Source organism: Oncorhynchus nerka, linkage group LG2 (assembly GCF_034236695.1).
Source record: "Oncorhynchus nerka isolate Pitt River linkage group LG2, Oner_Uvic_2.0, whole genome shotgun sequence".
NCBI classification, from domain to species: domain Eukaryota; kingdom Metazoa; phylum Chordata; class Actinopteri; order Salmoniformes; family Salmonidae; genus Oncorhynchus; species Oncorhynchus nerka.
Window position 1 is genome coordinate 75,713,863 of NC_088397.1, and position 25,216 is coordinate 75,739,078.

The following is a 25,216-nucleotide window of genomic DNA, read 5'->3' on the forward strand; positions in this document are numbered from 1 at the left end:
ACTGAGCACCGAGCAGCTTCTCCCCTGCGTCAGAAATGAGCACTGAGCACCAAGCAGCTTCTCCCCTGCGTCAGAAATGAGCACTGAGCACCGAGCAGCTTCTCCCCTGGGTCAGAAATGAGCACTGAGCACCAAGCAGCTTCTCCCCTGGGTCAGAAATGAGCACTGAGCATCAAGCAGCTTCTCCCCTGCGTCAGAAATGAGCACTGAGCACCGAGCAGCTTCTCCCCTGCGTCAGAAATGAGCACTGAGCACCGAGCAGCTTCTCCCCGTCAGAAATGAGCACTGTCAGAAATGAGCACTGAGCACTTCTCCCGGGGTCAGAAATGCAACTTCTCCCCCCCTGCGTCAGAAATGAGCACTGAGCACCGAGCAGCTTCTCCCCTGCGTCAGAAATGAGCACCGAGCAGCTTCTCCCCGGGGTCAGAAATGAGCACTGAGCACCAAGCAGCTTCTCCCCTGCGTCAGAAATGAGCACTGAGCACCGAGCAGCTTCTCCCCTGCGTCAGAAATGAGCACTGAGCACTGAGCACCGAGCAGCTTCTCCCCTGCGTCAGAAATGAGCACTGAGCACCAAGCAGCTTCTCCCCTGCGTCAGGAATGAGCACTGAGCACCGAGCAGCTTCTCCCCTGCGTCAGAAATGAGCACTGAGCACCAAGCAGCTTCTCCCCTGCGTCAGAAATTAGCACTGAGCAGCTTCTCCCCTGCGTCAGAAATGAGCACTGAGCACCAAGCAGCTTCTCCCCTGCATCAGAAATTAGCACTGAGCAGCTTCTCCCCTGCGTCAGAAATGAGCACTGAGCAGCTTCTCCCCTGTGTCAGAAATTAGCACTGAGCAGCTTCTCCCCTGTGTCAGAAATGAGCACTGAGCACCGAGCAGCTTCTCCCCTGCGTCAGAAATGAGCACTGAGCACCGAGCAGCTTCTCCCCTGCGTCAGAAATGAGCACTGAGCACCGAGCAGCTTCTCCCCTGCATCAGGAATGAGCACTGAGCACCGAGCAGCTTCTCCCCTGCGTCAGAAAAAGAGAAATGTCAACTTCTTACAGACAGATGGGCACTGTGGAGAATTCCTCTGCCAGGAACAATTGTGGCAGAGCTGGAGGAGCGAACACAGCCACAACAGCACACACTGAGGAACAAAGGAGAAAGTCCTGGTAAAATAACATCCTGTACATTTCATGGCCTAGGCCACCGCTAGAGGGAGACATCTCATATTTCATGTGAGGCATACAGGTTGACCATACAATAGATGATCCTATTCATACACAGCGATAGAACATGACTACATTCAAAGTCTTTTGGTGGGTGTAGGGATACGTGTGTTTGTGTGTGTGTGTGTGTGTGTGTATGTAGCCTACTTACTGGTCTGCACTTTGAGTGTGAAGGGGTTCTTCTGCTGGATGGTGTGTGTGAAGAGGAAGCGGGCGTTGCAGCTGTAGTCTGTGTGCGAGTCTTTAGCCAGAACATTAGAGAAATACAGATCTCCATTCAGACCCATGGACACACGCCTATCTTGGGTTATAGACATCATGGCTGTGGAGGGAGAGAAGGACAGAGGGAGGATTGGAGTGAGGGAAAGGAGAGAGGGAGAGATGAGAGAAGGAGAGGTAATGATGGGGGAGGAAAGAGAGGGAGATAAAGAGGTAAATATGGGGGAGAATGAAAGGAGAGGGAGTGAGTGAGAAAGATCTTAAATAATTTAGACTGTATGCTTCATAATGGACCATAACAATAACATGATCTAATTTCAGAGGCATCCACTAGACTGGCCAAGTGGAGTAGCCTACATCTCATGTGACTTGAAAAACAGAATCAGTCCCAACTAGATAGATAAAGATCAAATAGTTACCCTTTAAACTCTAACTGTAGTCTGGTCTCATTGGCTTAAACTCCTTAAACTCCTTAAACTAGGCTGGACCTGAGCTGAGTGTATGTAACGTGTAACAGAGTACCAGCAGTGTTAGGACACAGCGGTAGCCAGTGGGGCCAGCTATAGACAATATATCCTAACTAGGATTCTATATCTATGGTGCCAGCTAGGTCAGCTCTAGTGTTGTCATCCTCTGTGATGATGTAGCACTGGGACTGGGACTTGTCACTCTGGGGCTCTGTGTTAATGTTAACTCCTAACACACACAGATGCTCCCGACAGATGATCACACACTCTGTAACTAAGACGAGTGATAGGGCCAATCTGGTTGTCTTGACGGTGCCGTGGTCCAATCATCCCCCAGCCGGTGGTCAGATGTAGAGGTGGTGTGTAACTGTGACTGGGCAATGTGCCATAATGCTATGATTGCTATTATATACTTGATGTATTATGTCCATAGTGCCCCCATGGCTATAATTAGCCTGGCTAATAAAGATTTAGTGAAGTGAGAGTAGTGAAGTACAGTCCAGAGAGTGTAGCGACACCATTAGCTGTGAAGGACTACTTCAGTCTGGGCTCTTAAAATGGCTTCTGCCTGCTCTTGGGTTCTGGCCTCAGCTCTTTACCCAGCAGTCAGATAATTACACACACACACACACACACACAGAATTACAGTGGGTCAGCAGTAACACACACCACTAGAGAAGAGGATAGAGAGATAGAAAGGAGGGAGAGAGAGTGAACGAGTGATCAAGCGAGAAAGCGAGAGAGAGAGAAAGAAAGTGAGGATATCTTGAGAGTGAGAGGTTTGAAACACTTCCAGACAGAAGAGAGAGAGAGAGGGGAGAGAGAGCAGGAGAGAGAGAGGGAGAGAGAGAAAAGAAAGCAATAGCATTAAATAGCAAGTGACAGAAGAGCTGAGAGGTCACCTAAGAGGACAAACGACTGGGATAAAGAGGGACAGAAGGACACAGAGGGAGAGGGGGACAGACATAGAGAGAGACAGAGAGAGAGCTAGACTCACCGCTGTTCATCCAGAAGGTGTGTGGAGGGGGCAGGCCTGGAGGAGGGTTACAGGCCAAGACCAGGGAAGAACCCTCACCCACTACTACTGGCTCCAATACCTCCTTGGGCCACAGAGGGGACTCTGACAGAGGGAGGGAGAGATATATTTAGATGACATGAGATCACAGGAGGCTGCTGAGGGGAGACGGCTCATAATAATGGACTGAACGGAGTAAATGGAATGGCATCAAACACCTGGGAACCATGTGTTTGATGTATTTGATACCATTCCACTGTTTACGCGCCAGTCATTACCACGAGCCCATCCTCTCCGATTAAGGTGCCACCAACCTCCCGTGTATGAGATACTTATTACAAGTCATATTCACTTTATAACATTTCAGAATATAGACTACTGATTTTTGTGTCTATGTCTATATATATGTGTGTGTGTGTGTGTGTGTGTGTGTGTGTGTGTGTGTGTGTGTGTGTGTGTGCGTGTGTGCGTGTGTGTGTGCGTGGATGTGAATTAACAGACTCCTCACTGGACACTCGTAGTAGGATCTTGTTGGTCAGCGCCGTTCCAAAGTCATTAGAGGCGAAACACTGGTATTCCCCCTCATAGTCCTCTGGCCTCCCTCCGCTCCGGAAGCTAATCTCCAGCGTTCCCGAGCGCTTCCGCATCGTCACCCGTGGATCCTTCCCCACGTTGAAGAACTTCCCATTCCGTCGCCATGAGAACCTGAGTCACCATGGAAACAAAAAGAACATAACAGAACAGGGTCAGAACTACTGCAGAGATAGCCTGCAAAGTAATGTCATACTTTCCAGGTCCATACCCAAACAGTTCAAACTTCTTTTTGTGAATTGATCGCCCCCCATCTAGCTTCAGAGTTTGTTCTGTTAGGTGACCTAAACTGGGATATGCTTAACACCCCGGCAGTTCTACAATCTAAGCTGGATGCCCTCAATCTCACACAAATCATCAAGGAACCTACCAGGTACAACCCTAAATCTGTAAACATGGGCACCCTCATAGACATTATCCTGACCAACTGGCCCTCCAAATACACCTCCGCTGTCTTCAATCAGGATCTCAGCGATCACTGCCTGTATCTGCTACGGGTCCACGGTCAAACGACCACCCCTCATCACTGTCAAACGCTCCCTAAAACACTTCTGCGAGCAGGCCTTTCTAATCGACCTGGCCCGGGTATCCTGGAAGGATATTGACCTAATCCCGTCAGTAGAGGATGCCTGGTCATTCTTTAAAAGTAACTTCCTCACCATCTTAGATAAGCATGCTCCGTTCAAAAAATGCAGAACTAAGAACAGATATAGCCCTTGGTTCACTCCAGACCTGACTGCCCTCGACCAGCACAAAAACATCCAATAGCATTGAATAGACCCCGCGATATGCAACTGTTCAGGGAAGTCAGGAACCAATACAAGAAGCCAGCTTTTTCAAGCAAACATTTGCATCCTGTAGCTCTAATTCCAAAAGGTTCTGGGACACTGTAAAGTCCATGGAGAACAAGAGCACCTCCTCCCAGCTGCCCACTGCACTGAGGCTAGGTAACACGGTCACCACCAATAAATCCATGATAATAAAACTTAAACAAGCATTTCTCAACGGTCTTCGAAAGCCAAGTCAACAAACAGATCACTGACCATCTCGAATCCCACCATACCTTCTCCACTGTGCAATCTGGTTTCCGAGCCGGTCACGGGTGCACCTCAGCCACGCTCAATGTACTAAACGATATCATAACTGCCATGTGCAGCCGTCTTCATCGACCTGGCCAAAGCTTTCGACTCTGTCAATCATCATATTCTTATCGGCAGACTCAGTATCCTCGGTTTTTCTAATGACTGCCTTGCCTGGTTCACCAACTACTTTGCAGACAGAGTTCAGTATGTCAAATCGGAGGGCATGTTGTCCGGTCCTCTGGCAGTCTCTATGGGGGTGCCACAGGGTTCAGTTCTTGGGCCGACTCTTTTCTCTGTATATATCAATGATGTTGCTCTTGCTGCGGGCGATTCCCTGATCCACCTCTACGCAGACGACACCATTCTGTATACTTCTGGCCCTTCCTTTGACACTGTGCTATCTAACCTCCAAACGAGCTTCAATGCCATACAACACTCCTTCCGTGGCCTCCAACTGCTCTTAAACGCTAGTAAAACCAAATGCATGCTTTTCAACCGTTCGCTGCCTGCACCCGCACGCCCGACTAGCATCACCACCCTGAATGGTTCCGACCTAGAATACGTGGACATTTATAAGAACCTAGGTGTCTGGCTAGACTGTAAACTCTCCTTCCAGACTCATATCAAACATCTCCAATCTAAAATCAAATCTAGAGTCGGCTTTCTATTTCGCAACAAAGCCTCCTTCACTCACGCCGCCAAACTTACCCTAGTAAAACTGACTATCCTACCGATCCTCGACTTCGGCGATGTCATCTACAAAATAGCTTCCAATACTCTACTCAGCAAACTGGATGCAGTTTATCACAGTGCCATCTGTTTTGTTACTAAAGCACCTTATAAAAAGCACTGTTTGAGAAGATTCTCCAATTAGAAATGCTTTTACGGCCAGGAGAAAAGGCTTAATTTGTGTCGGTGCAACCACACAAAATGTTTTTTTTTTCAGAAGCTCTTTTGATTGGTTAACCAATGATGACAGCATGTGGTTGCATAACTGCTAGGGCTGCTATTTTGGAAGGGGATTATAGAGCATGCTTACCGTCATATTTACATAAACTGTATAGTAGAGGAAAAGACTGAAGAGGAGATTAGGGGAGAGGAGAGGTGAAGAGTGGAGAGGAGGGGAGGAGGAGGACAGGATAGAAGAGGAGAGGTGAAGAGTGGAGAGGAGGGGAGGGGAGGAGGAGGACAGGATAGAAGAGGAGATTAGGGGAGAGTAGAGGTGAAGAGTGGAGAGGAAGGGGAGGGGAGGAGGACAGGATAGAAGAGGAGAGATTAGGGGAGAGGAGAGGTGAAGTGTGGAGAGGAGGGGAGGAGGAGGAGGGGGAGGACAGGATAGAAGAGGATATTAGTGGAGAGGGGAGGGGAGTGGAGAGGAGGGGAGGGGAGGAGGACAGGATAGAAGAGGAGAGATTAGGGGAGAGGAGAGGTGAAGTGTGGAGAGAAGGGGAAGAGGAGGAGGACAGGATAGAAGAGGACATTAGTGGAGAGGAGGGGAGGGGAGGAGGACAGGATAGAAGAGGAGGAGAGGAGAGGAGAGGGGAGGACAGAATAGAGGAGAGATTAGGGGAGAGTAGAGGTGAAGAGTGGAGAGGAGGGGAGGAGGAGGAGGAGGGTGAGGACAGGATAGAAGAGGAGGAGAGGAGAGGGGAGGGGAGGACAGAATAGAGGAGGAGAGGAGAGGGGAGGACAGAATAGAGGAGAGATTAGGGGAGAGTAGAGGTGAAGAGTGGAGAGGAGGGGAGGAGGAGGGGGAGGACAGGATAGAAGAGGAGATTGGTGGAGAGGAGAGGTGAACAGTGGAGAGGAGGGCAGTAGAGGAGGGGAGGAGAGAAGACAGCAGAGGAGAGCCCAGTCCCATAGCTCTGTCTGTGGCATACTATAGAACCAGGGCCGTAGGACCAGAGCTACATCAGGACAATGGCTCACACTCTATTTGAGGCTGTATGGAAGCCAACAGGACTGTGTGATTGATACCTCTTTGAATGATCCATGAGCATGAATAGTCAACTGCATTATTCTAACACAATTACTTTCCTGGGAAGGAAGAGGGGTGTGTGTGTGCACTGTGTGTATGAGCGGGCATGTATTTGTGTATGCGTGTTTGTGTGCATGTGTAGCAGTGTGTGTGTTGTGAGTGTGTGTAAACCTTCACTGTGCCTCAAAACAAACATAAAGCACCCCTGAATGAGATCACTGTGCTCAGCTGGTCAGAGCCACCTTACACAACCACAGGAGACTAAGGGTCTGTCTGTCTGCCTGCCCGCCCGCCCGCCCACCCTGCCTGCCTGCCTGCGTGTGTCTATGTGTGTTAGTGTGTGTAACCCTGCTCCTGTAAGTCTTTTTGGATAAGAGCGTCTGCTAAATTACTCAAATGTAAATGTGTGTGTGTGTGTGTGTGCATGCCTTGTCATGTATTATGTCATCTGCTGGAATGAGAGGAGAGGAGGGGGAGTGATGGGAGAGGAGGCAGTAGATGGGAGAGGAGGGGGAGTGAGGGAAGAGGAGGGGGAGTGAGGGAAGAGGTGGCAGTAGATGGGAGAGGAGAGGAGGGGGAGTGAGGGAAGAGGAGGGGGAGTGAGGGAAGAGGAGGGGGAGTGAGGGAAGAGGAGGGGAGTGAGGGAAGAGGAGGCAATAGATGTGAGGGGAGAGGAGGCAATAGATGTGAGGGGAGAGGAGGGGGAGTGAGGGAAGAGGAGGCAGTAGATGGGAAGGGGGGATTGAGGGAAGAGGAGGCAGTAGATGGGAAGGGGGGGGGGATTGAGGGAAGAGGAGGCAGTAGATGGGAAAGGAGGGGGAGTGAGGGAAGAGGAGGGGGATTGAGGGAAGAGGAGGCAGTAGATGGGAAAGGAGGTCGGAGTGAGGGAAGAGGAGGCAGTGAATGTGAGGGGAGAGGAGGGGGAGTGAGGGAAGAGGAGGGGGAGTGAGGGAAGAGGAGGCAATAGATGTGAGGGGAGAGGAGGGGGAGTGAGGGAAGAGGAGGCAGTAGATGGGAAAGGAGGGGGAGTGAGGGAAGAGGAGGAAGTAGATGGGAAGGGGGATTGAGGGAAGAGGAGGGAGTAGATGGGAAGGGGGGATTGAGGGAAGAGGAGGCAGTAGATGGGAAGGGGGGATTGAGGGAAGAGGAGGCAGTAGATGGGAAAGGAGGGGAGTGAGGGAAGAGGAGGGGGAGTGAGGGAAGAGGGGGCAGTAGATGTGAGGGGAGAGGAGGGGGATTGAGGGAAGAGGAGGCAGTAGATGGGAAAGGAGGTCGGAGTGAGGGAAGAGGAGGCAGTGAATGTGAGGGGAGAGGAGGGGGAGTGAGGGAAGAGGAGGGGGAGTGAGGGAAGAGGAGGGGGAGTGAGGGAAGAGGAGGCAGTAGATGGGAAAGGAGGGGGAGTGAGGGAAGAGGAGGCAGTAGATGGGAAAAGAGGGGGAGTGAAGGAAGAGGAGGCAGTAGATGGGAAGGGGGGATTGAGGGAAGAGGAGGCAGTAGATGGGAAAGGAGGGGGAGTGAGCGAAGAGGAGGCAGTAGATGGGAAAAGGGGGGAGTGAAGGAAGAGGAGGCAGTAGATGGGAAGGGGGGATTGAGGGAAGAGGAGGCAGTAGATGGGAAAGGAGGGGGAGTGAGCGAAGAGGAGGCAGTAGATGGGAAAAGAGGAGGAGTGAAGGAAGAGGAGGCAGTAGATGGGAAGGGGGATTGAGGGAAGAGGAGGCAATAGATGTGAGGGGAGAGGAGGGGGAGTGAGGGAAGAGGAGGCAGTAGATGGGAAAGGAGGGGGAGTGAGGGAAGAGGAGGCAGTAGATGGGAAGGGGGATTGAGGAGAGAGGAGGCAGTAGATGGGAAGGGGGGATTGAGGGAAGAGGAGGCAGTAGATGGGAAGGGGGGGATTGAGGGAAGAGGAGGCAGTAGATGGGAAAGGAGGGGAGTGAGGGAAGAGGAGGGGGAGTGAGGGAAGAGGGGGCAGTAGATGTGAGGGGAGACGAGGGGGATTGAGGGAAGAGGAGGCAGTAGATGGGAAAGGAGGTCGGAGTGAGGGAAGAGGAGGCAGTGAATGTGAGGGGAGAGGAGGGGGAGTGAGGGAAGAGGAGGGGGAGTGAGGGAAGAGGAGGCAATAGATGTGAGGGGAGAGGAGGGGGAGTGAGGGAAGAGGAGGCAGTAGATGGGAAAGGAGGGGGAGTGAGGGAAGAGGAGGCAGTAGATGGGAAAAGAGGGGAGTGAAGGAAGAGGAGGCAGTAGATGGGAAGGGGGGATTGAGGGAAGAGGAGGCAGTAGATGGGAAAGGAGGGGGAGTGAGCGAAGAGGAGGCAGTAGATGGGAAAAGAGGGGGAGTGAAGGAAGAGGAGGCAGTAGATGGGAAAGGGGGGATTGAGGGAAGAGGAGGCAGTAGATGGGAAAAGAGGGGGAGTGAAGGAAGAGGAGGCAGTAGATGGGAAGGGGGGATTGAGGGAAGAGGAGGCAGTAGATGGGAAGGGGGGATTGAGGGAAGAGGAGGCAGTAGATGGGAAGGGGGGATTGAGGGAAGAGGAGGCAGTAGATGGGAAGGGGGGGATTGAGGGAAGAGGAGGCAGTAGATGGGAAAGGAGGGGGAGTGAGGGAAGAGGAGGGGGTGAGGGAAGAGGGGGCAGTAGATGTGAGGGGAGAGGAGGGGGATTGAGGGAAGAGGAGGCAGTAGATGGGAAAGGAGGTCGGAGTGAGGGAAGAGGAGGCAGTGAATGTGAGGGGAGAGGAGGGGGAGTGAGAGAGAGAGAGGAGGCGGTTATGGGGAGAGGACAAGAGTGAGGGGAGAGGAGGGTAAGTGAGAGAGAGGAGGCGGGTGTGGGGAGAGGACAGGAGTGAGGGGAGAGGAGGGTAAGTGAGAGAGAGAGGAGGCGGTTGTGGGGAGAGGACAGGAGTGAGGGGAGAGGAGGGTAAGTGAGAGAGAGAGGCGGTTGTGGGGAGAGGACATGAGTGAGGGGAGAGGAGGGTAAGTGAGAGAGAGAGGCGGTTGTGGGGAGAGGACATGAGTGAGGGGAGAGGAGGGTAAGTGAGAGAGAGAAGAGGCGGTTGTGGGGAGAGGACGGGAGTGAGGGGAGAGGAGGGTAAGTGAGAGAGAGAGGAGGCAGTAGAAGAATGGGGTAGAGGGAACAGGCTGGCATATCAAATTTTTAGGAACGGCAGGTAGCCTAGCAGTTATGGGCATTGGGCCAGCAAAGGTCGCTAATTCGAACCCCCCCCCTGCACCTCTCAGATTCAGAGGGGTTGAGTTAAATGCAGAAGAGACATTTCAGTTGAAAGCATTCAGTGCAACTGCCTAGGTATCCCCTTTCCCAAGGTGGAAGAAGAAGGGGCGGGGTATCATATGGGTTCAGTGGGATAGCAGGGTAGCCTAGTGGTTAGAGCATTGGACTAGTAACCGAAAGGTTGCAAGTTCAAATCCCCGAGCTGACAGGGTACATAATCTGTCGTTCTGCCCCTGAACAGGCAGTTAACCCACTGTTCCTAGGCCGTCATTGAAAATAAGAATTTGTTCTTAACTGACTTGCCTAGTAAAATAAAGGTAAAATAAAAATAATTTTAAAAATCATATTGTAATGTCAGGAGAGCTGACTGGCTGTCATGGGGTGGTTGTCATGAGGTGGCTATCATGGGGCGGCTGGATGGATGTCATGGGTCACTGGATGGCTGTCATGGGGTGGCTGGATGGCTGTCATGGGGTGGCTGGTGGTTGTCATGGGGTAGCTGGATGGCTGTCATTGGATGGCTGTCATGGGGTGGCTGGTGGCTGTCATGGGGTGGTTGTCATGGGGTAGCTGTTATTGGGTGGTTGCTGGATGGCTGTCATGGGGTGGCAGGAAGGTTTGGAAGTGAGGAATAGAAGTGGGGGTGGATTTAGGGGGTTAGGGCAAAGTGTGCCATTGGGTAGTGTTTTGGTGGGGTGCTGACAAGGTTCAGGTAGGGATTGGAATGGGGTCCAGGTGGAGGGTAGGGGGGTGAAATGGTGTGCAGGATGGCTGAGTTGGCCTATTCATGCTCACAATAATGACTGCCACCCTGTATAACTGTCACAGTCAGTCAGAGGAAGAGAGAGAGAGCAAGTGACCATGCAGGGTGACAGTAGGAAAGGGGGAGTTAAAGAGGGAGACAACAGGGAGACAACAGGGAGATAGGAGAGAGCTGGAGAGTAAATATGAGAGAAAAATAGGAGGGATAACAAGTGGAGACCCAGCTTCAGTGGGGTTAAAGGGAGGGATGTGACAACGGAGTCGGAGGGTATGCCGGATGAAGAGAGAACGAAACAAACACAAAGACAATAGAATAATCAGAGAGGGAGAAAGTGGGTGAGAGGGTGTGAGAAATTAGAAACAAGCTGAGTGGAGGAGGGAGGTGACAGATGAGGGAAGGACAGAGAGAGGGATGGGTATGTGTGTGTAACTCACGTTGGCACGGGGTTCCCCTTAGCCTCACATTCAATGATGATGTTATCTCTGGGATCAACAATGTAGTCCTTCAATGACTGTTTCATTATGGTGGGAGGCTGCTTCACTAGAGAGAGAGAAAGAGAGAGACCAAGGAGAGAAAGAATGCAAACAGAGAGAGAAAGAAAAGGAGATAGAGATAGCAAGATTCAGCAATAATGTCAGAGGAGGTGTGGTATATGGCCAACATATGCACAATGCGGAGTGCCTGGATACAGCCATTAGCCGTGGTATATTGGCCATATACCACAAACCCCCGAGGTGGGTTATTGCTATTATAAACTGGTTACCAACATAATTAGAACAGTAAAAGTACTTTTTTGTCATACCCGTGGTACATGTATACGTCTGATATATCACGGCTTTCAGCCAATCACCAGACACCACACAACCCCACAGCGCACACACGCACGCACGCGCGCACGCACGCACCAGCCATATCCAGGAGAAGTGAAGTGAGGAGGAGAGGATTGGGTTATGGTGTTGATACGGTGTATTCTCCCCTCCCTCTGGCCTTAACACAGCTGTGCTCACTCTTATTTAATTGCCCACTTAAGCCAGATGTTTCCCCACTGTTTCTCTGCCCTGGTCCACTTCTAGATCACTGAGCACCGGGCACTCATTCCGCTCTGTACTGTCACCACACATCTACCAGGCCCAGCCTCGACTGTCAGGCCCAGCCTCGACTGTCAGGACTGTCAGCCTCGACTGTCAGGACTGTCAGCCTCGACTGTCAGGACTGTCAGCCTCGACTGTCAGGACTGTCAGCCTCGACTGTCAGCCTCGACTGTCAGCCTCGACTGTCAGGCCCAGCCTCGACTGTCAGGCCTGTCAGCCTCGACTGTCAGGCCTGTCAGTCTCGAGTGTCAGGCGCAGCCTCGAGTGTCAGGCGCAGCCTCGAGTGTCAGGCGCAGCCTCGAGTGTCAGGCGCAGCCTCGACTGTCAGGCGCATCCTCGACTGTCAGGCGCAGCCTCGACTGTCAGACGCAGACTGTCAGGCCCAGCCTCGACTGTCAGGCCCAGCCTCGACTGTCAGGCCCAGCCACGACTGTCAGGCCCAGCCTCGACTGTCAGGCCCAGCCTCGACTGTCAGGACTGTCAGCCTCGACTGTCAGGCCCAGCCTCGACTGTCAGGCCCAGCCTCGACTGTCAGGACTGTCAGCCTCGACTGTCAGGACTGTCAGCCTCGACTGTCAGGCCCAGCCTCGACTGTCAGGCGCACTCTCGACTGTCAGGCGCACTCTCGACTGTCAGGCGCACTCTCGACTGTCAGGCGCACTCTCGACTGTCAGGCGCACTCTCGACTGTCAGGCGCACTCTCGACTGTCAGGCGCAGCCTCGACTGTCAGGCGCACTCTCGACTGTCAGGCGCAGCCTCGACTGTCAGGCGCAGCCTCGACTGTCAGGCGCCGCCTCGACTGTCAGGTGCCGCCTCGACTGTCAGGCGCAGCCTCGACTGTCAGGCGCAGCCTCGACTGTCAGACGCAGCCTCGACTGTCAGGCGCAGCCTCGACTGTCAGACGCAGCCTCGACTGTCAGACACAGTCGAGTCTATTTGTAGTGTATTTTAGGTTTAAAAAAAGCTTCTGAAGTTAGTCATTTTCACTTTGACATGTCATACTTGATTTTCCCTTTTGGAAAATGTATCAGCCCCTACAAAAATGTCCATGAATTATAATCCACATAATAATTCACATTACTGTTGCTGCAGGATTATTTTTCCGCTGTAACAAACTGGCTCAAATCGAGATCCTAAATCTGTACACTGACACTACACACTATCAAGCCCAGCCTCAAAGAAAATTGCTTGCCTCCCCTCCCATTGTACAAAATAGCCCCAGTTGAAAGAGATACTTCCTTGCCAGTGTGTGTGTGTGTCATAAATCTTCTCCAGAGTAACCACAGTTTTAAAGGGAATAGCCCAAGTCCTATTGGAAGTCCCCTTGTCAAGATAGAAAGCTTTCCGTTAGAGAGAGAGAGGGAATTCCATCGCCCATTACTATTCTGTTTGTCCTCAGTTTGGGGATGCCGCCGGTTACCCAACTGTTCTTATGCACTACTGTAAACAATAGGTAACAGGTGGAGTCATCCATCCATTTGTGTTTCTATGGCAACCATACAAACACAGAGATAGTTCATGTAAATTGCTTCGGATTGGAAAATAAAACCTGCTCCTAGTAGGGCTGTGGCAGTCATGACATTTTGTCAACCGGTTATTGTCAAGCAAATAACTGCTGGTCTCACTGTAATTGACCGTTAATTAACATAAATACATTTAGCATTTCCTGGCTTCCACACACAGCCTACTGTCACGCCCTGACCTTAGAGATCCTTTTTATGTCTCTATTTTGGTTTGGTCAGGGCGTGAGTTGGGGTGGGCATTCTATGTTTTGTGTTTCTATGATTTTCTATTTCTATGTTTTGGTCGGGTATGGTTCTCAATCAGGGACAGCTGTCTATCGTTGTCTCTGATTGAGAACCATACTTAGGTGCCCTTTTTCCCACCTGTGTTTGTGGGAAGTTGACTTTTGTTTATGGCACATGACCTGTAGCTTCACAGTTTGTTTTGTATGGTTTATTGTTTTTGGTCGGTGTCATTCTTAAATAAAGTAAAATGTACGCTCACCACTCTGCACCTTGGTCCTCATCTGTCAACAGCCGTGACACCTACAAGCCACTGATGCAGACCTTTGGAAAATCTACATTTTAAAAAAGTCTAATAAATCCATGTAATATAGCCTACACCTTCACAATAAATCCATTATTTATTTTCGACAGGTCTAAAGGTACATGATATGGAAAAAATGTAGTATATTTCGGAAGAATAGAATACTCCGAGTTATCCTTATTTTAGGCCCTGATATGGCTATTCCATATGGCTGTGGGTTACACTAGTTCATTTAGCAGACATGATTTGCTTAGAATTCCATGGCATTATTTTATTACATTTACATTTAAGTCATTTAGCAGACGCTCTTATCCAGAGCGACTTACAAATTGGTGCGTTCACCTTATGACATCCAGTGGAACTGCCACTTTACAATAGTTTATAGTATGAAGAATACAATAGAACAAAGCTGAATAAAATAGAAAGGATATTTTCTCCAATATTGGAAGGAGTACGCACATGCGGCTATTCTGTGTTGAGCTGAAAGAAACAGGTACTTCACTATGCTTAATTTTGAGTTATTAATGTAACTTTAGTTCTACAAACGTTGGGTTATATGTTTTGATTTGTAATACATTGTAAGGCTGTATGATGAGACAGCACAGGCTGTAAACACTTCGTCAGTCTCTCATTCACTATTTGACAAGCACTTGATAATGCCTTGATTTTCCAGGTGGCATCACCTTTGTGTGGCCGTAATGCCACCTAAAAAAAGACATGCCTTTTGCGGCCAGTGGCCCTTGGGCTGATAAGGATGCGAAAATGTGCACGTCATTATCGAATTCTGAGGAGCATATTGAAGATATTGGAAGAACTGTCCACATTTACTTTTTGTCAGCCAACAAGATGAATAGGCCTAACGAACAGCAAAAACACTCGCCGGTCAATCTATCGCCAATAATACAAAAGTTGACCTATTATATTCTGTACAATAAATAAATATTCCAGACAGTCTGGGACAGTTGTGAGATGCGATAGATCCCAAATTAATACAACCACTAACATCAGAAAAACGGTTTTAAGCAATGAGGCTGACGCAACAGATCAGAACGTTTAGCTTAAAATGTTGATCAACTATTAGGCATTCTTCACATAAGTGCAGCAATGTGCACACGGCAAGTAGGCTATAAGTGTGTATGTTCCATTAGCAGGAAAACACCATTCTCAAAAGTGACCACAAATGTGATTTGCATTTTTTGTGCATTTTTAATGGTGAAAATAATCTTTCTCAAACTTGAAGCTCACGTGCTGCGTATGTATTCCAGTTAGGCTCTACACCCCTTGTGAAGCAGATTAATGTGCTTCATTTTACAAAGTTATTTGGTCACTTTAGTTGTGATGCAAACCTTATCAAAACATATAGGCCAGGCTACATGAAGTGTGCCACTATGATTTGAAGAAGTTGCAAAAAAAAACATGTGCACTGTTTGCTGGGCATCATTCACAAGTGATAGGCTAATATTGTCACCCATCACACGATTATCATGCACCTGTCTCGAAACAGGAGCAGCTGGAAATAGCAAATGGAGGATGCTTTTTCCCGTGGTTCATTTTCATGCCAGCCAGGTAGGCTATACTCCTGTTGTAAAGAGAAGCAATGTGCTTAATATTAGGCAAGTTGAGAAATAAATATACGTAGTAGCCCTAGTCTATAGAAAGCTGATGGGATCCCCTCTGTTTTCTCATGCAATTGCATAGCCTATAGAGATGTTGCACAACATCAGCTCATGGGCTCTCATGAAGTGTTTCATTAGATTGGAATACATTTACATTTAAAGTGACTAGTAAATAGATCACTAGTCACTTTAAAAATGCCTCTCTATATAATGCCACTTTAATAATGTCTACATATCTTACATTAGTCATATCACATGTATATAGTGTATTGAGACCCAATCACTGTACACTTTAATAAATGGATCACTAGTCACTTTAAACAATGCCACTTTAAACAATGCCACTTTAAACAATGCCACTTTAAACAATGCCACTTTAATAATGTTTACATATCTTACATTACTCATATCATATGTATATGCTGTATTTTATACCATCTACTGCACCTTGCCTATGCCACTCGGCCATCGCTCATCCATATATTTATATGTACATATTCTCATTCACCCCCCTTTAGATTTGTGTGTATTAGGTAGTTGTTGGGGAATTGTTAGATTACTTGTTAGATATTACTGCACTGTTGGAACTAGAAGCACAAGCATTTCGCTACACTCGCATTAACATCTGCTGACCATGTGTATGTGACCAATAAAATTAGATTTTATGTCAGAGTGCTGAGTGCTTCTAGAGTGCTGAGTACCCGGCAATTAGCAAGTTTGGTAAGCTACTAATGACCATCGGCAGCATTAGAGCTTGGAGAAGCCTAATTACCGTGACTAAACGGTCATGTGGTTTTTGAGTGCCATCATACCTCGTGACCGCCGGTGTGGCGGCAATACAGTCACCGCAACAGCCCTAGCTCCTAGTACTACACCATTATATCATTTACTGCTGTAAATGTGGATTCAAATTGGTATTTTCATCCCCCATAGAGACAATGTAGAAACATGATTGAGTATTACAGCAGACACAATAGACTCTAAGAAGAAAAAGTGCTATTTAGAACCAATAAGTGTTCTTCCGCTGTCCCCATAGAAGCCTTTGAATAACCATTTTTTGTGAAGACAACAGACACAACAGAAAATAGACACAGTAGACACAATACAAAATATTACTGTGTTAATAAATAATACTTACAATCCTGCTGGATCTTTTCTGTCAGTCCCAAAGAGAGTGAGTGAGAGAGAAGGGCAGAGATAGAGATGTTGCAGGTGTTGCTAGTGATATTAGAGTGTTCATTGCAACACAGGCCTATAGCTAGAGCATGTCTACAACGTTAAACAATGTTACATACTGTAGTTACAGTTCTACTCTTACGGAGTAGGCATGTCATAAAATGTTATTCTACAAAACAAAGTTATTATACTGTTATATCCATGTTTTGTATGTAAAGTACATTTTGTTACTAGTGTAGCATAATACGTTTATTGACTACAATGACTGTGAATATGTCCTGAAACAATGAGATATAAACGTACCTGTTGATGATTCCACAACGGGAAAAGGTTGATTTTAAAGGAGGGAGCAGTGGAGAGAGAGAAAGAGAGATATGATTTTCATCTGCTAGAATCAGCAACTTAGTCATTTTCAACAACAGTACAGATGAACATAAAATACACATATATGTCATTATATTCCACTGCATAAATAATCTATCCCGAAACAGTACATTTACATTTATAATATATTTCATATTGTCTTCATGGCACTCTTTAGCTACCCTGTAAATGGCCATGGCTGACATACTGTAATTGGCATTACAGTAGTGGTCCAATGCTGTGTCTGATTGACAAGAGCACATTCCTCTCTGGACTTTCTGTCTTTATATGTACTAGTGTGTGTGTGTGTGTGTGTGTGTGTGTGTGTGTGTGTGTGTGTGTGTGTCCCAAGGCTATGGGGGAACAGCTGCCTATAGACAGGTGGAACACCCAACCCCCACAGTTGTTTTATGATATTCATTGTGCCATATAGCCATGCCCATGCTGGAGGGAAAGAACATAATAGGCTAACAAGGACATGACAACCATCATCAATAGAGGTCACCACTGGAAGCTGGGGGACAGAGGGTTGGGAAGGGGAATGACAACAGAGATAAATCCATCTGTCATCACCTCACATTAGATACATTCAGTCCTATAGACAGCCCATGTTACCATTCAGTCCTCTCAGGTATAGCATTAAATGCACTGGGAGCACCAGAAGATTTGGGATAACCTCTCTGTGGTCTCTCAATGACCAGGGCTGATTCTCCCTCCCTTCATCCCTCTTAATATGTTTGGGAGACGTCGGAGGGTTATGAGGGTATTATGCATTTTACTCTGTGGGGGGGTCTTCTCTCTCTCTGTCCCCCTCTCTCTCCCTGTTGTGCGTGTGTGTGTGTGTGTGAGTCCTCTGTCTGACACTAATTAATAGAGCTTTCTGAGGCCAGCGGTGAAAGGTTGTGGAGTATAAAGAGACATTGAGGGGTGCTGTAGAGGGTAGATGAGGTGGAGACTACAGAGGTGATGACAGCTGATGGCCGTGTGTGTGAGGTCGAGAATAAGTAGTGTGCAGGTGTGTTTGGCCGCCAAATAGCAGGTGCCCATGGCACTTTATCCCGATCAAATCATTTTTCAGCTATTTTTCTCCTTTATGAAAAAAAAACAATAGAGAAAGGAGAGAGAAAAGGTCTCCTTTCCTTTGTCTCTTACTTTCATATTCACACTGGAGTCAGTCCAATGGGAGGAACAAGCTTTTATACATGTTAGAATGGCTTGGTATAGGACTTGTGTGTGTGTGTGTGTGCGTGCGTATGTATGTATTGATGTTTTGGTTGAAATCTGACAAACTTTTACAGATGCACAATCGAGAGCATCCTGTCAGGCTGTATCACAGCCTGGTACGGAAACTGTACCGCCCTCAACCGCAAGGCTCTCCAAAGGGTGGTGCGGTCTGCCCAACGCATCACCGGGGGCAAACTACCTGCCCTCCAGGACACCTACAGCACCCGATGTCACAGGAAAGCCAAATAAAACATAAAGGACAACAACCTCCCGAGCCCCTGCCTGTTCACCCCGCTATCATCCAGAAGGTGAGGTCACTACAGGTGCATCAAAGCTGGGACCGAGAGATTGAGAAACAGTTTCTATCTCAAGGCCATCAGACTGCTAAACAGCAATCATTAACTCAGAGAGGCTGCTGCCTACATTGAGACCCAATCACTGGACACTTTAATAAATGGATCACTAGTCACTTTAAACAATGCCACTAAATAATGTCACTTTAATAATGTCCACATATCTTACATTACTCATATCACATGTTTATACTGTATTTTATACCATCTACTGCACCTTGCCTATGCCGCTCAGCCATCGCTCATCCATATACAGTATTTATACGTACATATTCTTATTCAACTCTTTAGATTTGTGTGTGTTAGGTAGTTGTTGGGAATTGTTAAATTATTTGTTGGATATTACTGCACTGTTGGAACTAGAAGCGCAAGCATTTCGCGAACACTCGCATTCACATCTGCTAACCATGTGTATGTGACCAATAAAATTAGATTTGATTAGAAATGTTGATTTGAAATGTTGATTTGATTTGAAATCAATGATGGGTAGTCAGAGTTGAATGGTTATGAGAAGATAGAGCCACCGTAGTCAGCCATACGTGAGAAACTGGCAAATGATTGCACAGTACTATGGAACAACCTACTCTATATGCATAAATGTTCATGTGCAGAGTTCTATTGTAGATTTGAATATCGGTTACTGCTAATTGGTTTCAGCTCTGTGTTGGATGAAAACATATACATTAAATTCATATTGAATTAGCATGCCATAATTCATAGTTCAGTTGGTAGAATATACACTCGACTATAGTTAAACCATGCAGAAATATCTTTAGATCATATGGATGGACTGAACAGATTCACTGGGTAACACATCAATATGTGCGAGTGTGTGTGAGTGTAAGTGTGTGTGTGTGTGTGTGTGTGTGTAAGTGTGCGCGCGGGATGGAGGATGGTCAGAGAGATGAGTGTATGTGAGCTCAGTTCTAATGTTAAGAGATATCACTTTTCATGAAGCTGGATCTGCAGATGCAAAGACAGGATAACTGTGTTGTGTTTTACATAGAGTGTACACTGTACATGTAAATATAAATCACTTCATTTCCTATGCTTTTTTCCTGAAGGTCCATCTGTAAACACCAATAGGTTAGTAAGGGATGTGGCATGAAACTTTGTTTTCTTCATTTATTGTTCACTGTCCTTCAATTCCAAAACCATTGTGTGGGTCACCGGTATCCAAATTGTATGAGAACCAAAGGTTTACGATCAAATATATATTATAAAACAATGTTTTGACTGATTTCATGTGTTTACGATTTGATTGATGGACTTACGATCAAGAGGAACCTCGATAGCAGACATTTCTTGCCACAGCAGCAGGAGCAATGACATGACAGACAGGACCCAAGGCCCGCCCTGCACCAACATCTCTCTCCTCTGATTGGCTCTCCTCTCCTGTCACAACTCCTGGTTGGCTCCTGATACGGCTCTGACCTATCAGAGAGACAGAGAGATGTGTTTTCAGTATGTGTGGCTGGCCTACATCAGCAGCTGAGGCCCTTACTCCCCAGAGAGAGCTACCCAGAGACAATGAAGACATCACACAGAACAGTTCCACCTCTCCTCCAATCATCCACTCCCCCATTACCCCAAACCAGTATTAGAACCCCAGGCCCAGGACTACTCCTCTCCCTTCTTCTCCCAATGACCCCAGACCTTCAGATCCCCATTCCTCCATTCCCCCAGACCACAAGACCTCCAAACCCAGAGTACCAGAGCGCAGACCATGGTACCCTCCCAGTCTACTAACCCCATACACTCTGCCGACTAACCCCGTACACCCTGCCTCCAAAATCCATACAGCCTGCCTCCAAAATCCACACACCCAGTCTACTAACCCCACAAACCCTGCCTCCTAACCCCATACACCCTGCCTCCTAAATCCACACACCCTGCCTCCTAACCCCATACACCCTGCCTCCTAACCCCATACACCCTGCCTCCTAACCCCATACACCCTGCCTCCTAACCCCATACACCCTGCCTCCTAACCCCATACACCCTGCCTCCTAACCCCATACACCCTGCCTCCTAACCCCATACACCCTGCCTCCTAACCCCATACACCCTGCCTCCTAACCCCATACACCCTGCCTCCTAAATCCATACACCCAGTCTACTAGCCCCATACACCCAGTCTACTGATTCCATACACCCAGCCTACTGACCCAAACACCCAGCCTACTGACCCCATACACCCTGCCTACTAACCCCATACACCCAGCCTACTGACCCCATACACCCAGCCTACTGACCCCATACACCCTGCCTACTGACCCCATACACCCTGCCTACTGACCCCATACACCCTGCCTACTGACCCCATACACCCTGCCAACTGACCCCATACACCCTGCCTACTGACCCCATACACCCTGCCTACTGACCCCATACACCCTGCCTACTGACCCCATACACCCTGCCTACTGACCCCATACACCCTGCCTACTGACCCCATACACCTAGTCTACTGACCCCATACACCCTGCCTACTAGCTCCATACATCCTGCCTAACATAGCCCAGTTGGTCCCGTGTAGCTCAGTTGGTAGGGCATTGTGGTTACAATGCCAGGGTTGTGGATTCAATTCCTGTGGGGGACCAGTATGAAAAAAGGATGAACATGTTTGCACTCACTACTGTAAGTCACTCTGGATAAGGACTAAAACGTCAAAAAAACGTACGTAGCAGGTGTAAAATAAACACCTGAAACTAGATCACTGACATTCAAAGGTTTGGGAGAGGTGCACTGTTCAATGAATACAGTAAATAGATTTAAGATGGAGTGTCACCTTGTTAACAAAGATATTACAGACAAGAGAAGATACAAAATCTCAAAGTCAATGAATGGAGGAACATATAATGCTCCACCCAGCGGATGTTATGCTGCGTCATGTGATGCCTTCACAAAGTCAGGGTATGAGTTCAGAAATGGGCCTATTTTCCTCAAAAGTACATTATGTCACAATTGCAAAGCCTTATAATATTACAGAGAACAAGCTCATTATCTCACATCTCTGAAAATATTTGTAATGTTTGGTTTTTGAGCTAGCGCCCAATTGATTCCCATTCCCTCCTTGAAGGAGAGCTCTCTTTGTCCCAGAATTGTGGCCCATTGGCGATGCATAGGCAACATACACAATGGTTGGTAATACGATTCCAAACGAGTTTCCCATCTCCTCAAAAGTATCTCTTTTTCCACTTTCCCTGAAAACTTGAACATCCGGTTGTTGGTGACTCAGCAGAGGCTATCCAAACCCAGACCATTAACCAGTGCTGCAGACTGAGATAAAGAGCCAGACATGTGTAAAGAACCAAACTCAATCACACAGCAGCTGAAGACACTGACCATTTAACATTCACCTCCACTTCAACAAACTAAATCCATGGCAAAATACCAAAAACATTGCGCATCAATGTATTGTTTTGTTGCATCTCCTACATCAAAGGTAGAGTGCATTCGGAAAGTATTAAGACCCCTTCACTTTTTCCTCATTTTGCTACGTTACGGCCCTATTCTACATTATGGCCTTATTCAATCTACACACAATATCCCATAATGACAAAACAAAAACATGATATACTTTTTTGCAATATAACTTATGTAAATATCACATTTACATAATTTTTCAGACCCTTTACTCAGTACTTTGTTGAAGCACCTTTGGCAGCGATTACAGCATCAAGTCTTCTTCTGTATGACGCTACAAACTTGGCAGACCTGTATTTGGGAGTTTTTCCCATTCTTCTCTGCGGAACCTCTCAAGCTCTGTCTGGTTGGATAGGGAGTGTCTCTGCACAGCTATTTTCAGGTCTCCAGAGATGTTCGATCGGGTTCAAGTCCAGGCTCTGGCTGGACCACTCAAGGACATTCAGAGACTTGTCCCGAAGCCACTCCTGCATTGTCTTGGCTGTGTGCTTAGGGTCGTTGTTCTGTTGGAAGGTGAAGCATTGCCCCAGAGCGAGGTCCTGAGCGCTCTGGAGCAGAGTTTCATCAAGGATCTCTCTGAACTTTGGTATTGATCATATTTTCCTCGATCATGACTAGTTTCCCTGTCCCTGCCATTGAAAAACATCCCCACAGTATAATGCTGCCACCACAATGCTTCACCGTAGGGATGGTGCCAGGTTTCCTCCAGGCGTGACACTTGGCATTCAGGCCAAAGAGTTCTATCTTGGTTTCATCAGACCAGAGAATCTTGTTTCTCATGGTCTGAGAGTGTTTATGTGCCTTTTGGCAAACTCCAAGCGGGCTGTCTTTTACTGAGGAGTGGCTTCCGTCTGGCCACTCCACCAAAAAGGCCTGATTGTTGGAGTGCTGCAGAGACGGTTGTCCTTCTGGAAGGTTCTCCCATCGCCACAGAGGAACTCTGGAGCTCTCTCAGAGTGACCATCGGGTTCTTTGTCACCTCCCCAGTCCAAGGCCCTTGTAAGGACATATACTGGGAGACAAAAAGCAAATACAGGGAGTGAAAATTTAATAAACAACAGACAGGAAACAGAAGGGCAATCAACAAAGTGAAGAAGTCCAGGTGAGTCCAATGACGTCGATCTGTGTAATGATAACAGGTGTGCGTAATGATGGGCAGCCTGGCACAGAGAGGGGGAGTAGGAGCAGGAGTGACAGTACCCCCCCCCCCCAGAGCCGCCACCCGGCATCCCACCTAGGCGAGCCTGACAGACTGGCCGAGATGTAGTCGAACGTGGCGGCTGAGGCGTTCGATGGAGTCGAACGTGGCGGCTGAGGCATGGGAGCCCGAAGAGGCGGCTGAGGCGTGGGTGCCCGACGAGCCGGCTGAGGCGTGGGAGCCCGACGAGCCGGCTGAGGCGTGGGAGCCCGACGAGCCGGCTGAGGCGTGGGAGCCCGACGAGCCGGCTGAGGCGTGGGAGCCCGACAAGCTGGCTGAGGCGTGGGAGCCCGACGAGCCGGCTGAGGCGTGGGAGCCAGAGGAGCCGGCTGAGGCGTGGGAGCCCGACGAGCCAGCTGAGGCATGATGTGGGGTGGGAGCCTGCCGAGCCAACCGAGGCAAGGAAACCTCTCGAACCAGCTAAGGCGTGGGAGCCTGCCGAGCCAACCGAGGCAAGGGAACCTCTCGAACCAGCTAAGGCGTGGAAGCCCGACGAGCCAACTGAGGCAACCCCGGTTCCTTCGGCAGCGGAAGCCGGACTCGACGTCACCAACAAAAACAAAAAACAAAAACTCCTTGATGCTTCAAATTGTGGTGTCAGCATTCTGTAAGTACAGACAAGAAGCAAGTACAAGCAGTGAACATTTAATAAACAACAAACAGGAAACATTACACAGAGATTATCTGGACAGGAGAAACAAAACAACATTAATGCTGACACGGGAAACAAACTGAGGAACAGACAGATATAGAGGGGCAATCAACAAAGTAAAGGAGTCCAGGTGAGTCCAATGAGCGCTGATGCGCATAATGATGGCGACAGGTGTGTATAATGATGGGCAGCCTGGTGCCCTCGAGTGCCAGAGAAGGGGAGAGGTAGCAGGCGTGACAGCCCTTCTACCCCGATTGTTCAGTTTGGCCGGGCAGCCACCTCTAGGAAGAGTCTTGGTGGTTCCAAACTTCTTCCATTTAAGAGTGATGGAGGCCGCTGTGTTCTTTGGGACCTTCAATGCTGCAGACATATTTTGGTACACTTACCCAGATCTGTGCCTTGACACAATCCTGTCTCTGAGCTCTACGGACAATTCCTTCAACCTCATGACTTGGTTTTTGCTCTGACACGCACTGTCCACTTTGACCTTATATAGAAAGGTGTGTGCCTTTCCAAATCATGTCCAATCAATTGAATTTGCCACAGGTGGACACCAATCAAGTTGGAGAAACATTTCAAGGATGATCAATGGAAACAGGAATCACCTGAGCTTAATTTCGAGTCTCATAGCAAAGGGTCTGAGTACTTATTAAAGGTTGACCGATTATGATTTTTCAACGCTGATACCAATACCGATTATTGGAGGACCAAAAAAAGCTTTTGATAAATCATCCCCCATTTGGCGAAGGTTGCTGTCTTTGTTAGGAAGAAATGGTCTTCACACAGTTCGCAATGAGCCAGGTGGCCCAAACTACTGCATATACCCTGAATCTGTTGCACAGAAAGCAAGAGAAGTGAAACAATTTCCCTAGTTAAAATAAATTAATGTTAACAGGCAATATGAACTAAATATGCAGGTTGAAAAATATATACTTGTGTATTGATTTTTATAAAGACATTAATGTTTATGGTTAGGTACACATTGGTGCAACGACAGTGCTTTTTTCGCGAATGCCCTTGTTAAATCACCCATTTGGCGAAGTAGGCTTTGATTCAATAATAAATTAACAGGCACCGCATGGATTGTATGCAACGCAGGACAAGCTAGTTACACTAGTAATATCATCAACCATGTGTAGTTAACTAGTGATTATGTTAAGATTGATTGTTTTTTATAATACAAGTTTAATGCTAGCTAGCATCTTCCCTTGGCTCCTTGCTTCACTCGCATAACAGGTAGTCAGCCTGCCACGCAGTCTCCTCGTGGAGTGCAATATAATCGGACATAATCCAAAAATGCTGATTACCGATTGTAATGAAAACGACCTCTAGTATTTATGTAAATAAATATTTAAAATCATTCATAAATAATAATAAATATTTTTAATACTTTTGCAAAAATCTCTAAAACCTGGTTTTTGCTTCGTCATTATGGGGTATTGTGTGTAGATTGATGAGAAAAAAATTATTGTATCAATTTTAGAATAAGGCTGTAACATAACAAAATGTGGA

At 47.8% G+C, this 25,216-nt stretch overlaps 1 protein-coding gene across 6 annotated transcripts in view; it reads right to left on the bottom strand.

Annotated features, from left to right (window-relative positions):
* Positions 1–25,216, bottom strand: part of LOC115131660 (neurofascin-like) — a 173,849-nt gene that overhangs the window by 57,487 nt on the left and 91,146 nt on the right. For 5 of the 6 annotated variants that reach the window (XM_065002691.1, XM_065002701.1, XM_065002707.1 and 2 more), the window contains exons 2-7: positions 19,700–19,859; positions 16,448–16,465; positions 10,987–11,092; positions 3,423–3,619; positions 2,897–3,019; positions 1,365–1,535 (exon numbers count right to left, since the gene is read on the bottom strand). In XM_065002691.1, the coding sequence (XP_064858763.1) occupies positions 1,365–1,535; positions 2,897–3,019; positions 3,423–3,619; positions 10,987–11,092; positions 16,448–16,465; positions 19,700–19,793 (709 nt within the window). In that variant the 5' untranslated portion in view covers positions 19,794–19,859. The remainder of the gene's footprint in view (positions 1–1,364; positions 1,536–2,896; positions 3,020–3,422; positions 3,620–10,986; positions 11,093–16,447; positions 16,466–19,699; positions 19,860–25,216) is intronic. The other variant, XM_065002695.1, reaches the window with a different exon arrangement.